At 36.2% G+C, this 13,339-nt stretch overlaps 1 protein-coding gene across 1 annotated transcript in view; it reads right to left on the bottom strand.

Moving 5' to 3' along the window:
- Positions 1 to 13,339, bottom strand: part of Taok1 (TAO kinase 1) — a 133,443-nt gene that overhangs the window by 17,603 nt on the left and 102,501 nt on the right. The window contains exons 15-19 of the mRNA XM_076869280.1: positions 11,997 to 12,125; positions 9,430 to 9,633; positions 6,779 to 7,018; positions 3,339 to 3,551; positions 2,144 to 2,326 (exon numbers count right to left, since the gene is read on the bottom strand). Coding sequence (XP_076725395.1) covers positions 2,144 to 2,326; positions 3,339 to 3,551; positions 6,779 to 7,018; positions 9,430 to 9,633; positions 11,997 to 12,125 — 969 coding nt within the window. The remainder of the gene's footprint in view (positions 1 to 2,143; positions 2,327 to 3,338; positions 3,552 to 6,778; positions 7,019 to 9,429; positions 9,634 to 11,996; positions 12,126 to 13,339) is intronic.

Genomic DNA, 13,339 nt, shown 5'->3' with positions numbered 1-13,339 from the left:
TACTATTATTCCTTTTCCTTAGAATGCTCAAAGTTTTAAATTCTTAGCATTTTGTGGGCTCAATATACACCTCTAAATTGCTACCCAATGTGCACTGATAATGTACAATAGTGCCACTGCACATTCATCAATGGATATTGGTATTATACTTACACTTTACTAGACTTTTCCAACATAAGAATTTTTTCATGTATTAAAATAAGACCTTTCTGAAAAAGTGCAAGTTGACCTTTAACTCTACACCACTAGGTGGAGCTAAAAGTACAACCATACTTAGAATAGTACCCATATTTTTCCCACACCACCATTGCTAAAATACCATAGGAGTTTTCCTTCAAGTGATAATTATTTTAAATATAAAAGTTGAAACCTGACAGATTTTTTTTTAGAAATATGCATCTCTCATAGAAGCTGGTAATAAAGACAGTTGTGCCAGAGAAACAGTAACATCCTTGTACAGTTTTTATGTTATAACATTTCCTATATCAGTTGAAAAATAAATTTAAGAGAAAAAAAGAAAAGAAAGAAAGGGGCTGGGCTAGTGGTACAAGCCTGTAATCCCAGCTATTTGGGAGACTGAGGCAGGGAAATCAAGAGTTCAAGGCCAAGGTGGAAGCAGTGGCACAAACCTATAATCCCACACACAGCCTGGGGAGGCTGAGGCAGGAGGATCACAAGTTTGAAACCAGCCTCAGCAATTTAGCAAACACTGTCTCAAAATAAAAAATAAAAAAACTGGGGATATATAGCTCAGTGGTAAAGCGCCCCTGGGTTCAATCCCCAGTACCAAAAAAACCCCCAAAGTTTTCAAGGCCAGTCTCAGCAACATGGCGAGACTGTCTCAAAACCAAAATCAACCAAAAACCAACAAAAAGAGAAATAGTAACATCTTCTTTTTGTGTTTTTAAAAAGAGTTACATTTAAGGGGACTGTAAGAGTGTGGCTCAGTGATATTGCACATGTCTCACATAAGCGAGGCCTAAGATTCAATCCCTAGTACCATCACCACTAACAAAATATATATATATTTTTTAATTTAATAAAGTATTCTATTTTTATCACAAGAGCTGCAGGAAATAGAGGACAATCTACAGGCCTATAATCTACAAACAGTGACAATTTTAAGAGGACTGATAGGCAGGTATTAACAGTGCCCAAAAGACTTGAGACTATACCAGCTGTTGGAAACTTAGAATTCTGGAACATAGCTCTGAATCCTGGGTACAACTGATATTCTACCATTTCTTATAATTTCCCAATACACACACACACACACACACACACACACACACACACATACACACACACACACACACACAAACATTCCTTAGTATCCTAAAGGATGGAAATGAATTTGGAGATTCTAGTTCTATTCTCTATATATCTGACAAAGAAAAAGTTAGAAAAAAGTAAAGGTGTACCAGAAAGTAACATTTTTCAGCCTAACTTTTCACCTGTGTGGAACTGGTTTTACCTTCTGTCCCTCAGTAATCTTCCACCAATCTGTATAGTTCCAGGCCAAGGATGTATGAGTAAAGTACATATTCCTGATCCTTTTCCCTGCCTCTCCCAGGCAATTACTGCAGTTCTTTTTCTTCACTATTCAAGTCTCTCTCCAACCTCCTTAGGTAGAGCTAGGTATACAAAAGAAGTGAGGAACATGGAGCCAGAGCTGCTACTCTCACAATTCAACTAACTGCATACAACCTCAAATTCTTTCTCCAACAACTACTATTAAACTATATCCTTTGATTTTTAGAACTCATTATTTATAAGGTTCATTACTGAATTAGTAATTTTAAATAAAAGTAAAAATAAAAACCGTACCAAGGGCTCAGGATTGTAGCTCAGTGGTAGAGCACTTGCCTAGCATGTGTGAGGCACTGGGTTCAATCCCCAGCACCACATAAAAATAAACAAATAAAATAAAGGTATTGTGTCCATCTAGAACTAAAAAACAAACAAACAAACAAAAAAACCAAGAGCAACCAAAAAAAAAAAAAAATTGTACCAAACTAGAATTAAGGACATAAGGTATTATGAAAGAAATGTAATGTAACCTGTCAATATAAAGCACATATTTATAAAATGTTTTTGATAAAAGCACATACTAGGATAATTATCTTCCTTCTATTATTTATACCTTTTGTTCTAAGAGTGCCCTGCGGAGGGAGACCCTCTGTTCAAGCTCCCGAAGCTCCCGATCATGTTGTGCCTCAGCCTGCATCTTGATTTTGCTCTGATATGCATTCAACAGCTCCAGTTCCTGCTGCAGCTGCATCTTCAAAACCTGGCACTCTGCTTCCTGTGCTTCATCCAAACGCAGCTGAAAGCAAAAGAAAACAGATATATCCCACTGTGAGTTATCTATTCATGACTTATGGAAAGGAGAAGGAGTGATAGAAAACAGACTACTCTTTTGTATGCTATGTAATTGTTTTCTCATGTGTCCAGGAGTAAACATATCTGATAAAGAAAGGCACAATAACCAATGATGGCATTATGAAGATAAAGCTATCATAAGCTATTTGAAGGGTGGTTGAATAACTACATTTTTCTTATGAAAAACCTAGAATCTGATTTGGTAATATAAAATTCAATTTCTTCCTCCCTAGTGGAAATAACTATACAACAAAGGACAATCAACTATATAGGTGGCTGCTTTACAGCCCTCAAGTTATGAATGATGTTTGGGGGATACCATGGATTGAAGCCAAGGGCCACTTAGCCATTAAACCACATCCCTAGCCCTTTTTATTTTTTGAGACAGGGTCTTGCTAAGTTGTTGATGCTGGCTTTGAATTTGCAATGCTCCTGCCTCAGCCCCCTGAGCCACCGGGATTATAGGAATGCATCATCATGCCCAGCTATGTATGATTTTTATATTCGGAAATGATTATACTTTAAATGGTTATGTAAATACTCACATATATCCTCAACTATGCTTCCTGGTCTGCAAAGCTTAAAATATTTATCATCTGTCCCTTTACAAAGAAATTTTCAATATATTTTATTTGCACTCAAATGTGACCATTTGGATTTCCAATATACTACTACTTTTTGCATACCAAAGCTCCTGTTGCAATCTTCTAAAGCTACTGGGCTCTGTTCCTGAATGGAGCTGATATAGAACCTCTTAAATGTTTCAGTGAGAATTCTATACAGATCACAACATTTCCAAGTAATGCTGAGAAAAGGAAGAATATGGATCACTACTACTGTTTCCCTAGCTTCAGAAGAGCTATCGTTTTCAACAAATATTTTAATTGTTGGGATTTTCTTCAGTGGTAGAAGGAAAGAGGCACTAAATTTGTTTTGCCTAAATAAAGCAAACTCACAGCCTGTGTGGAGAGCATTTCATTAATGCTGTGATCATACTGTTCAGCCAAGATGGCTAACTTGCGGGTCTGCTCCTCCTTGAGCCTTTTCAGAACAGCTTTATGCTCACTCTTTGGTGTAGTCTCCAGTAGGTGATTTCTTAATGCTTTGTACTGTCTGGTTTGGATTTTGCAGGTATCCTGAAACTGCTTTTTTATTTGGAGTTCTTTAGACTGGGAAGAAAAAAGATGGATGTATGTAAGTTTTAACATACTGCATTTGGTATATCTTGTGCATACTCAAATAAAGTCTAATAAGAGGAAAACCAAAAAGGTCAGATGCTAAGGTTGCAGGTACTTTTTGCATTTGGCTCTTAGGCCAAACTACTGGATTCTATGCATTTTCACAACAACAACAACAAATATTTTATCACAGGACTTCAAGCAATACTCATTATTTCACTAGTAAATTTAGTGATAGGAGTAAATATAAAATTACTTAAAAACTATGTATAATCATAATAAAACATAATCAAAACATAAAACATAATCAAAAACTAAATTTCTTAAGAATTAAGAGTAATAAAAGCACTTTATTAGCAAGTCAAATTTTCATCAGATATCTGAGACAGAAAATAAAGCATATTTATTCTGTTGGGTTTTTTTTTTTTTTTTTTTTTTGTAGTTGTAGACAGACAAAATGCTTTTATTTTATGTGTTTATTTTTATTTGGTGCTAAGGATCAGATCCAGTGCTTCAAACATTCTAGGCAAGTACTCTGCCACTGAACTACAGCCCCAGACCTTTATTCTGTTTATCATTTAAAATACCTTTCCTCCAATTTCTTTTAATGACAATCTCAACTCTAACTACACAGTCTATAATAGACCATACTTCCTTTGTCCATTCTATGTACCAAACTTGAGGATGACTAGAAGTTTGTATTAGTAGCTGGTTAATATTAATAATGTTATTATAATTATCTTTTAGATATCTTAAGAGAATAAATTAAGTAGAAAGATACTTAGTAATGGTCTACTCTTGTTTTTGGAGGCGCGTATTGGGGATTTAACCCAGGCATGCTTAACCACTGAGCCACAATCCTAGCTTGTTTTTATTTACCTTTTTATTTTTATTTTGGCATTCCAGGGGTTGAATTCAGGGGCATTCGACCACTGAGTCATATCCCCAACCCTGTTTTTGTATTTTATTTAGAGACAGGGTCTCACTGACTTGCTTAGCACTTTGCCATTGCTGAGGCTGGCTTTGAACTTGAGGTCCTCCTGCCTCAGCCTCCTTAGCAGGCGTGTTCCACTACACCAGGGCTTTTATTTTGAGACACGGTCTCTCTAGAGTTACTTAGGACCTCACTAAATTGTTGAGGCTGGCCTCCAACTTGCAACCCTCCTGCCTCAGACTCCCGAGTTGCTGGAAACACAGGAATGTGCCACCACATCCAACTAAAAAAAATTGTTTACTGGCTGGGGCTATAGCTCAGTGGCAGAGACTTGCCTAGCATATGTGAGGCACTGGGTTCGATCCTCAGTACCACATTAAAAAAATAAATAAAATAAAGGCATGCTGTCCACCTACAACTATATTTAAAAAACTAATATAAAAGTACATTTTTAAAAAATTTGTTTATTGTTGTGCAAAGAAAATTGTAATCATTACATACCACTGCCAAATAAGGTGGGGGGAACCTCCTTAAAAGTTTTTTCTTCAATGTAAATAAGATTAATGCTTTATACCAAGAATAAACTACATCCCTCAATGTTTGATTCAAGTGAAAACAAGAAAAACATTACATTATCTCTACTCTCATAACATTGACAAAAAAGGATCATCTGGATGGCAACTGAAGAAACAGCAGAGTAGGCAGCAGGTATTCCGTGGAAACACCCTCCCACCATACAAATCTTAGTCAACATATATATGTGCTAAATATGAAGTCTCCCCTTCTCCAGTTTAAAAGTTTTACAGAAGGTTGGAGGAGGCAATCACTGAACTTAAATAAACACAAACAGGACTTGGTGTTAGAAACTATAATGTATTGTTCAAATTGACCTTTGAAGAGATAAACTTTAATAAAGAGGAAAATGGAGATTTTTCCGCCCCCTACTAGAGTAAGACCCTGGGCTCATTTGTCATCAGATAGAAGTATCCTATTTAAAAGTCTGATTATAACTGTGAAACATTTTCTCTTCATTTATTATGTAGCATATAAGAAAAAAATATATTAGGTTTTAATAAGTTCTGAAATTAAAAAGGCTCTAACAACAGGACACAGAAAGAGTCAAACAATTATTCTTTACTCAAGCCCCAGAGAAATTAGTCATATCAGATTTATTGTATAATTAGAAAAAAACAAACTTTTAATTTGGTTTAGTTCTGAGTGCTGCTGGCTTTAAAACCATAATTAATTTAACAGACATGTTAAATCACAGGCTATTCTATGAACTCAATTAATAAGAATGTTTTAAAGTAATCCCAGCAGTTTGGGGAAGCTGAGCAAAGAGGATTTTGAGTTCAAAGCCAGCCTCAGCAACTTAGTGAGGCCCTAAGCAACTTAGTGAGACCCTCTGTCTCAAAAAATACAAAGGTCTGGGGATGTGGTTTAGTGATTAAGTGCCCCTGGGTACAATCCCTAGTATCTCTCTCTCTCTCTCTCTCTCTCTCTCTCTCTCTCACACACACACACACACACACACACACACACACAAGATTCATTCGATTCAATTTTCTATGCTCATTACAAGTTATAAAATTTGAAATTTTCTTAGAATTGTGAACTGTTAAATCACAAGTTTGGTAAAAGGGAATAGACAAGGTAGCTGAACAGACAAGGGAAGAAAGGGAAATACTTTATTTTTATATTTCATATAAATCACCTTTAGAGCAAATAAATATTTCAAAACTATATTACTTGAGACAAAAGAGAGAAGCGAACAGACTGTTGACATGGGAAATATAATCCGAGCATAGGACACTGGGTACATGTATTTACTTTGGTACTAGTGACTGAACCCAGGGGCACTTTACCACTAAGCTATATCCCCAGTCTTTTTTTACTTTATATTATTTTTATGAGGCAGGGTCTCACCACATTGCTAAGACTGGTCTTAGTCTGTGATTCTCCTGTCTCTGCCTCCTGAGTTGATGAAATTACAGGCATGCATCAAGGCACCCAGTGGATACTGGATATATTTAAAATGAGAATCTTGGTTTTTATTTCCTGGTACTTCCCACAGTAGAAAGTTTTAGCCATTTGTTTGTACTTTGAAGAGAAATACATAAGCTAATATCTGCAGTTGACAAGCACTGAAACCCACTGAAGATGCTAAAAAGCGAAAAGGCTGCTCAATTTCGTAGTGACCAGACATTTGTCTTAGTTTTTTCCTGCTTCTATGGATGCCTTTAATCTTTTATCCCCTTTGTCAAGAAGCTTACACTAAAGATACCTTCAAACTCTTAGGCTGTTGTCGAACTTCCATGACATGCTTTCGCCTTAGTTCTCGTTCCCTTCGCTTATTATATTCCAGCTGATTAGTGAGCTCAGTTTGATGCTGCAATCTGATCAACTCACAGCGCATCTTCTGAATTGTGTTGAGGTGGCGAAACTCCAGTTCTTGCATGGATTCATGCTGTCGTAGTAACATGGCATGCTCTAAGTCCTTTTGAGTCTGTCTTTTGTTTAACTCCTATTCCATAACACAAAAGACAAAGGTATAATTTACAGCTGTACAATGACAGAAAAAAACAAAATTCTAAGGGGGAAAAAAAAGATGCAATTAAACCTCTGCTTCAATTATAGCTACATAGTAAATATTAGGGTTTTGTGATTTCTTTTATTTCTGGAGGTACTGGGGGTAAAATTTAGGGCCTGTGCATGCTAAGAACATAGTAAAACACAAAACCCTCACGCCCCCAGTCTTGTTTCACAGATTTAATGTGAGGAAGAAATAAGTTCATAAATAAAAAGTCCTCAGAATACTACCCAGCAAAGGTGTTCAATAAATGTTATTCTTAAAACAAAAAAAAATTTTTAAGATCAAAAAGAACAAGTGCATATATACACATTATGTAAAAGTCATATTCACCCTCCCTTAGTTCCTGCAAACCCTCTCCCCAGAAGCCAAGAGTTTGGTGCATATGCTTCTCATCTTTTCTCTTTTTATTTGTGACATATTCATTATTTAAAAAACATAGTTTCAATAATATACATTTCAGGCATGTTTAACTTGCTCTTTTCACTTAACAGTGTAATATATATCTACCTCCAGATAAGATCAGTAGTTAAAAACTTTTCAAAAGTTTCACTGAAAGCTACTGGCCTCTCCCCGCCCCCACCTTTTTTGGTACTGGATACTGAACCCAGAGGCATTTTAACACTGAACTGTAACTCCAGCCATTTTAGCTTTTTATTCTGAGACAGGATATCACTAAGTTGTCCAGGCTGCCCTGGAACTCCTGCCTTGGCCTCCTGAGTAGCTGGGATTGCAGGTATGTGCTGCCATTACTGGCTCAAATACTGCTTTGTTGATACCATTTTATTTTTTAGTACTGGGGATTTGTGGGAGACCAACCTTATACGTGACTGAGTCACACTCCCTGGCTGGGTGCTGAGGTGCTCACTCACAGAAATGTGGGCGGTGTCTCGTGCATGGGTGTGTCTTGCTACAGCCCCATGGGTGAAGCTGATCCTTTGTAATATAATCCCTTGCCCTTGCCCTGTGACTGAGCACCTCAGCACCCAGCCAGGGAGTGTGACTCAGTCATGTGTAAGGTTGGTCTCCCATAGGGATTGAACTCAGGGGCACTCAACCATTGAGCCACATCCCCAGCCCTATTTTATATTTTAATTTAGACACAGGGTCTCACTGAGTTGATTAGTGCCTCAAAGTTACTGAAGGTGGATTTGAACTTGTTATTCTCCTGTCTTTAGCCTCCCAAGCCACTGGGATTGCAGGCATGAGCTAACCACACCTGACTTTTGTGTTAGCATTCCCCACCCCCAACTATTCCTATATGACTGGATAACTACATTGTTTCCATTTTTTGATTTTTAACTGTTTCAATAAACATCTATATATAACATATCATATAATCATGTTTTTGTTTTAGAGGATAAGAACTCAAGAAGTAGATAAAAGCATACATACATGTATTTTAAAAGCCAGGGCTAGTGGCTAGGGATGTGGTTCAGTTGTAGAATGCTTGCTGGTCATGCATGAGGTCCTGGGTTCAATTCCCAGCATCACAAAAACAAATAAACAAAACCTCCTAAAAACAAAAACCAAAATACTACTGCTAAACTATGCTCCAAAAGGGCAGTAGTAACTGATACTCTTACTAAGAGTGTCCAATAATCCATGCCACCACCAAGACTAGATATTATCTCTTTTTAAGTTTTTTTTAATCTCACGGATACGTTTTATTAACATTGCTTTGATTATTAGACTATCTGCAAAATTATGCTACATTTGAAGCTTTTAATCCACTCCCAGAAATAAATTTATTTATGTTAACAGGTCCTGATCATGAGGACAACTGTTTTCACTGGCATAAGTTTCTACATTATTTGCCCAATTAATAGCTAACATAATTATAAAAAATCTTAAATGGCAACATTAATAGTATCCATTTCAAATCAGAGGCAAAGATTGACCAATTAATCCCCATATTTAAAAATAATATTTCTCTTATTCATATATTATTTAAGTTGTTTATTAAATGCCTACTATGGGCCAGACTGACAATAATATAAAGAACTGAACAGAGTCTGCAAATTTTATACAACTTCAATTCTAGTGAGGGGAAACAGACTCCATTTCCTCCAAAGTATGTGTGTGTGTGCATAAGAGGGGAAAGTACAAGGACTGACTGTTCAAAGGGAAAAAGATTTGGTAATCAGGGAAGGCAAGTCTAGGCAGGTGACATTTGAGTAAAACAAAGAAAAGAGAAAACAAGTCCAGTGATTATCTGGGAAAGAATGACTCAAGCACAGAAAAAAATAAGTACAAAGGCTCTGAAAGTGGGATGTGACTGGCATATATTCAGGAAAGAGTCTGGTGATAAAGGATTATTATTTTCACATCATTCACACACACACCTCCCTGACAAGGTCCTGCTCCAAGTTATGCCGTCCAAGTAACATTCTTCTCTTGAAGCGACGGCATTCCAGCTCTAGGTATTGTCTCTGACGTCGAAGAAGGTTAGCTTCTTCTTCTGCTTGGAAATGTTGTATATTCTCCTTCTGCTTTGAAAGCCACTCTTGTTTTTCTTTTTTAGGGGTGCTCTGGTTTTCATTCAGCTCCTGGCAACATAAAAACAACAACAAAAACTCAGTTCATGATACATAATTAGCTGTATGAATGTGTCAATCAGTATATGGTAAACTTAAATAGAAGTATTTAATAGCTTTTTCTCTAATGATCAGACAGGGTAATAATCTGGAGAAAGCAGGCAATATTTTCCTCTTTCTTGAGTTACTTATGAAACAGGACAAGAAAAAGATATATGTGGGGCTGGGGTTGTGGCTCAGCAGTAGAGTGCTCGCCTAGCATGTGCAAGGCCCTGGGTTCGATCCTCAGCACCACATAAGAATAAATAAATAAATAAAATAAAGGTATTCTGTACAACTAAAAAATAAATATTTAACAACAACAACAACAAAAAGATATATGTATTCTAGAAAACCTGCATACTTTCTAGCTTTACGCAGTTACATCTTGATGGTTCCTAGCTTTAAAGGACAGAATGATTGGTTAATAAAGTAAAACACATCCTTCTTTAAAGCATTCCCTAGAAGACAGAGGCAGTGTTTTCCGAAAAAAAAAAATTACATAGGAATTAAAATTAGGGCTAAAACAAAGTAAAATATCATCTCAATTTACATTCTTTTTTTTTGAGAGGGAGAGAGAGAGAGAATTTTAATATTTATTTTTTAGTTATCGGCGGACACAACATCTTTGTTTTGTATGTGGTGCTGAGGATCGAACCCGCGCCGCACGCATGCCAGGCGAGCACGCTACCACTTGAGCCACATCCCCAGCCCTACATTCTTTTTTTAAAAAATATTTTTTAGTTGTCAATGACTTTTATTTTATTTATTGATATGTGGTACTGAGAATCGAACTCAGCAGCTCACACATGCTAGGCAAGTGTTCTGCCACTGAGCCATAACCCTAGTCCTCAATTTACATTCTTGATACTATGTTTTCAACAAAATTATAGATAAACTTAATGTAAAAGAACTAGAAAGTAAATGGAAAATCAGCAAAACCGTGATTAGAACAGAAATTTACTTCATTTTCAGCATTAGTAACCACTGAACAAATCAAAACAAATGCTTTCTATATCATCTTAAATATCATCTCAAAAACTACCACGAAAATGCATTTACAATGGGCAAAATGAAAAAAGCCCTAATGATATATTCAAAGAGGAAAACCCTAGGATGCTAATTAATAATGTTTTCAACCTAAAGAGTATCAACATTATATAAAATATAAATCAACTATCTTTCCTAGGTATGATTCTTCAGAGACTACTAATCTGTATTTTCTTTTCAGAAATCACTACTTTTTGGGGGGTGTTGGGGGTACTGTAGATTGAACCCAGGGGAGTTTTTATCACTGAGTTACATCCCCATCCCCAGCCATTTTCTCATTCTTTTATTTTAAAAATTTATTTATTTAAAAAAAAATTTTTTTTTTAGTTACAGATGAACACAATACTTTTATTTTATTCACTTATTCTATGTGGTACTGAGAATTGAACCCAGTGCCTCACACATGCTAGGCAAGTACTCTACCACTGAGCCACATCCCAAGCTCCTCATTCTTTTATTTGAGACAGGATCTCACTAAGTTGCTTAGGGCCTCGAATTTTAGATCCTCCTGACTCCGGCTCCCAACTTGCTGGGATTACAGGCATGTGCTACCCAAGCCTGGCTATAAAGATCTCTATAAAGAGATCAATTCTTTACAAGTTTAGTTTATAAGATATTTGAATAAATACAAATAAAAAGCATATAAATGAGTAGTTTGTGAGAGTGATGCCATATATGGTGGTGGTATATGCTTGTAATCATAGGTGACCTCGGAGGGTGAGGCAGGAGGATCCAAGTTCAAGGCCAGCCTCAGCAATTTAGCAAGGCCCTTAGCAACTTAGCAATACTCGTTGCAAAATAAAAATTTAATAGGGCTGGGGATGTAGTTAAAATGTCCAATTTTAAGATGTGATCTTTTTTTTTTATTTTTCCCTAATCTTTATTTTTTTATGTGCTAAGGATCAAACCCAGCGCCTCACACTTGTGAGGCAAGCACTTAACCACCAAGCTACACCCCAGCCCCCTTAAGATTTGATCTTGCAGTGTTTATTTTTCTCAGGTATTTTTATTTCTAATGAGTCAGTTAATTAATAGGCACTAAGGAAAACTATTATAAGTGAAATAATGTACATTTTTCAGGAAAGGTTCTTTTAAAGATCCTCTTGAACCAGGAAACTCAAGCAGTTAAGGGTAATGAATTATAATCAATATCTTTGTATAAGCTGATACGCATTTAATGGTCACAGCCAATAAAAGAAAATTTTACCCTACATGCTTTATGAGTGAGAACCATTCAATATAATTAATAAGCAGGAACTGACACAAAATTTGTACAAAATAAGTACCTCTTTAAGCTGTTCTTTTCGAAGTTTATATTCTCTTTTCTGGGACTCCAAAAAGCTATTCAGTTCTTTCTTCTGTTGGGCCTGAATATGTTGCTGAAATTTTTTCTCCTCATTGGCCATCACTTTAGCCTACATGAAATTTTAAAATGAATCAAATTAGTTAAGTAGATAGACTTAAAGCAGATAGGTTAAAAGCAGCAGTTTAACATACATCACTAAAGATACTTATTTCTTAAGGACAAAAATCAGTAGAAATAACACCAAAATAAAATACCCAACCAAGTGGGCCTGGTGGTCCACCCTGTAATCAACAGGAGCTTGGGAGGCTGAGGCACAAGGATCACAAGTTTGAACCCAATCTCAGCAATTTAATGAGGCCTTAAGCAACTTAGTGAGACACTGTCTCAAAAATTTAAAAAATTTAAAAAGGGCTGGGGATGTGGCTGAGTGGTCCAATCCTTGGTACAAAACAAAAACAAAAACAAAAAACCCTGACCAAATTATAAAGTGTTTTTCAGCATCTTTATCATTTAAACTTCAAAGAATCACTAATTTGGAATTCATTTTAAAATACTGGGATAGACCGGTGATGTAACTCATTGGTAGAGTACTTGCCTAGCACGCTTGGCAAGGCCCCAAGTTAGATCACCAGCATTGCAATAAATAAATAAAATATTAATCTCTTGTTGGGCTAAATGGTTCCATTTAACAGGAATACATCCTCCCTTCAATAAAACAAAACAAACAAATGTTTTCCTCAATCCCGAGTCTCTAGGATTACAGGAATGTGCCACTATGCCTAGCTAAATATTGATCTTTATTTTGTATATTAAATACTATAAAAATGTTAAATACTAGATACCATACTATTTTATTTTTGCAACTCTTTTTTGTGGGGGTGGGACACCAGGGATTGAACCCAGGGGCACTTAACTACTGAGCCACATCCCCAGCCCTTTTTAAATTTTGTGACAGGGTCTAAGTTAATGAGGCTGGCTTTCAACTTGTGATCCCGCTGCCTCAGCCTTAGTGCTGAGATTACAGGTGAGCACCACTATACCTGGCCTACAAACTATTTCATTTTTTAGTATATATGTAATACATATTAATTATAGAACCTTTTAGAAATACAGAAGAAAAAAGAAAACTCATGTTTTAGCACCCAAAGATAAACCAATGTAAGCATTTTGGTACATATATGTTTTAATTTTTTCCTAGAACAACAACAACAAAATTTAATACTTTTTTAGTTGCAGATGAACACAACACCTTTTTATTTTATTTATTTACTGTTATGTGATCCTAAGGATTGAACCCAGTGCCCCACATGTGTTAGGCAAGCA

Source organism: Callospermophilus lateralis, chromosome 11 (genome assembly GCF_048772815.1).
Source record: "Callospermophilus lateralis isolate mCalLat2 chromosome 11, mCalLat2.hap1, whole genome shotgun sequence".
Lineage (NCBI taxonomy): Eukaryota > Metazoa > Chordata > Mammalia > Rodentia > Sciuridae > Callospermophilus > Callospermophilus lateralis.
This window is presented reverse-complemented; position numbering and strand designations above follow the sequence as displayed.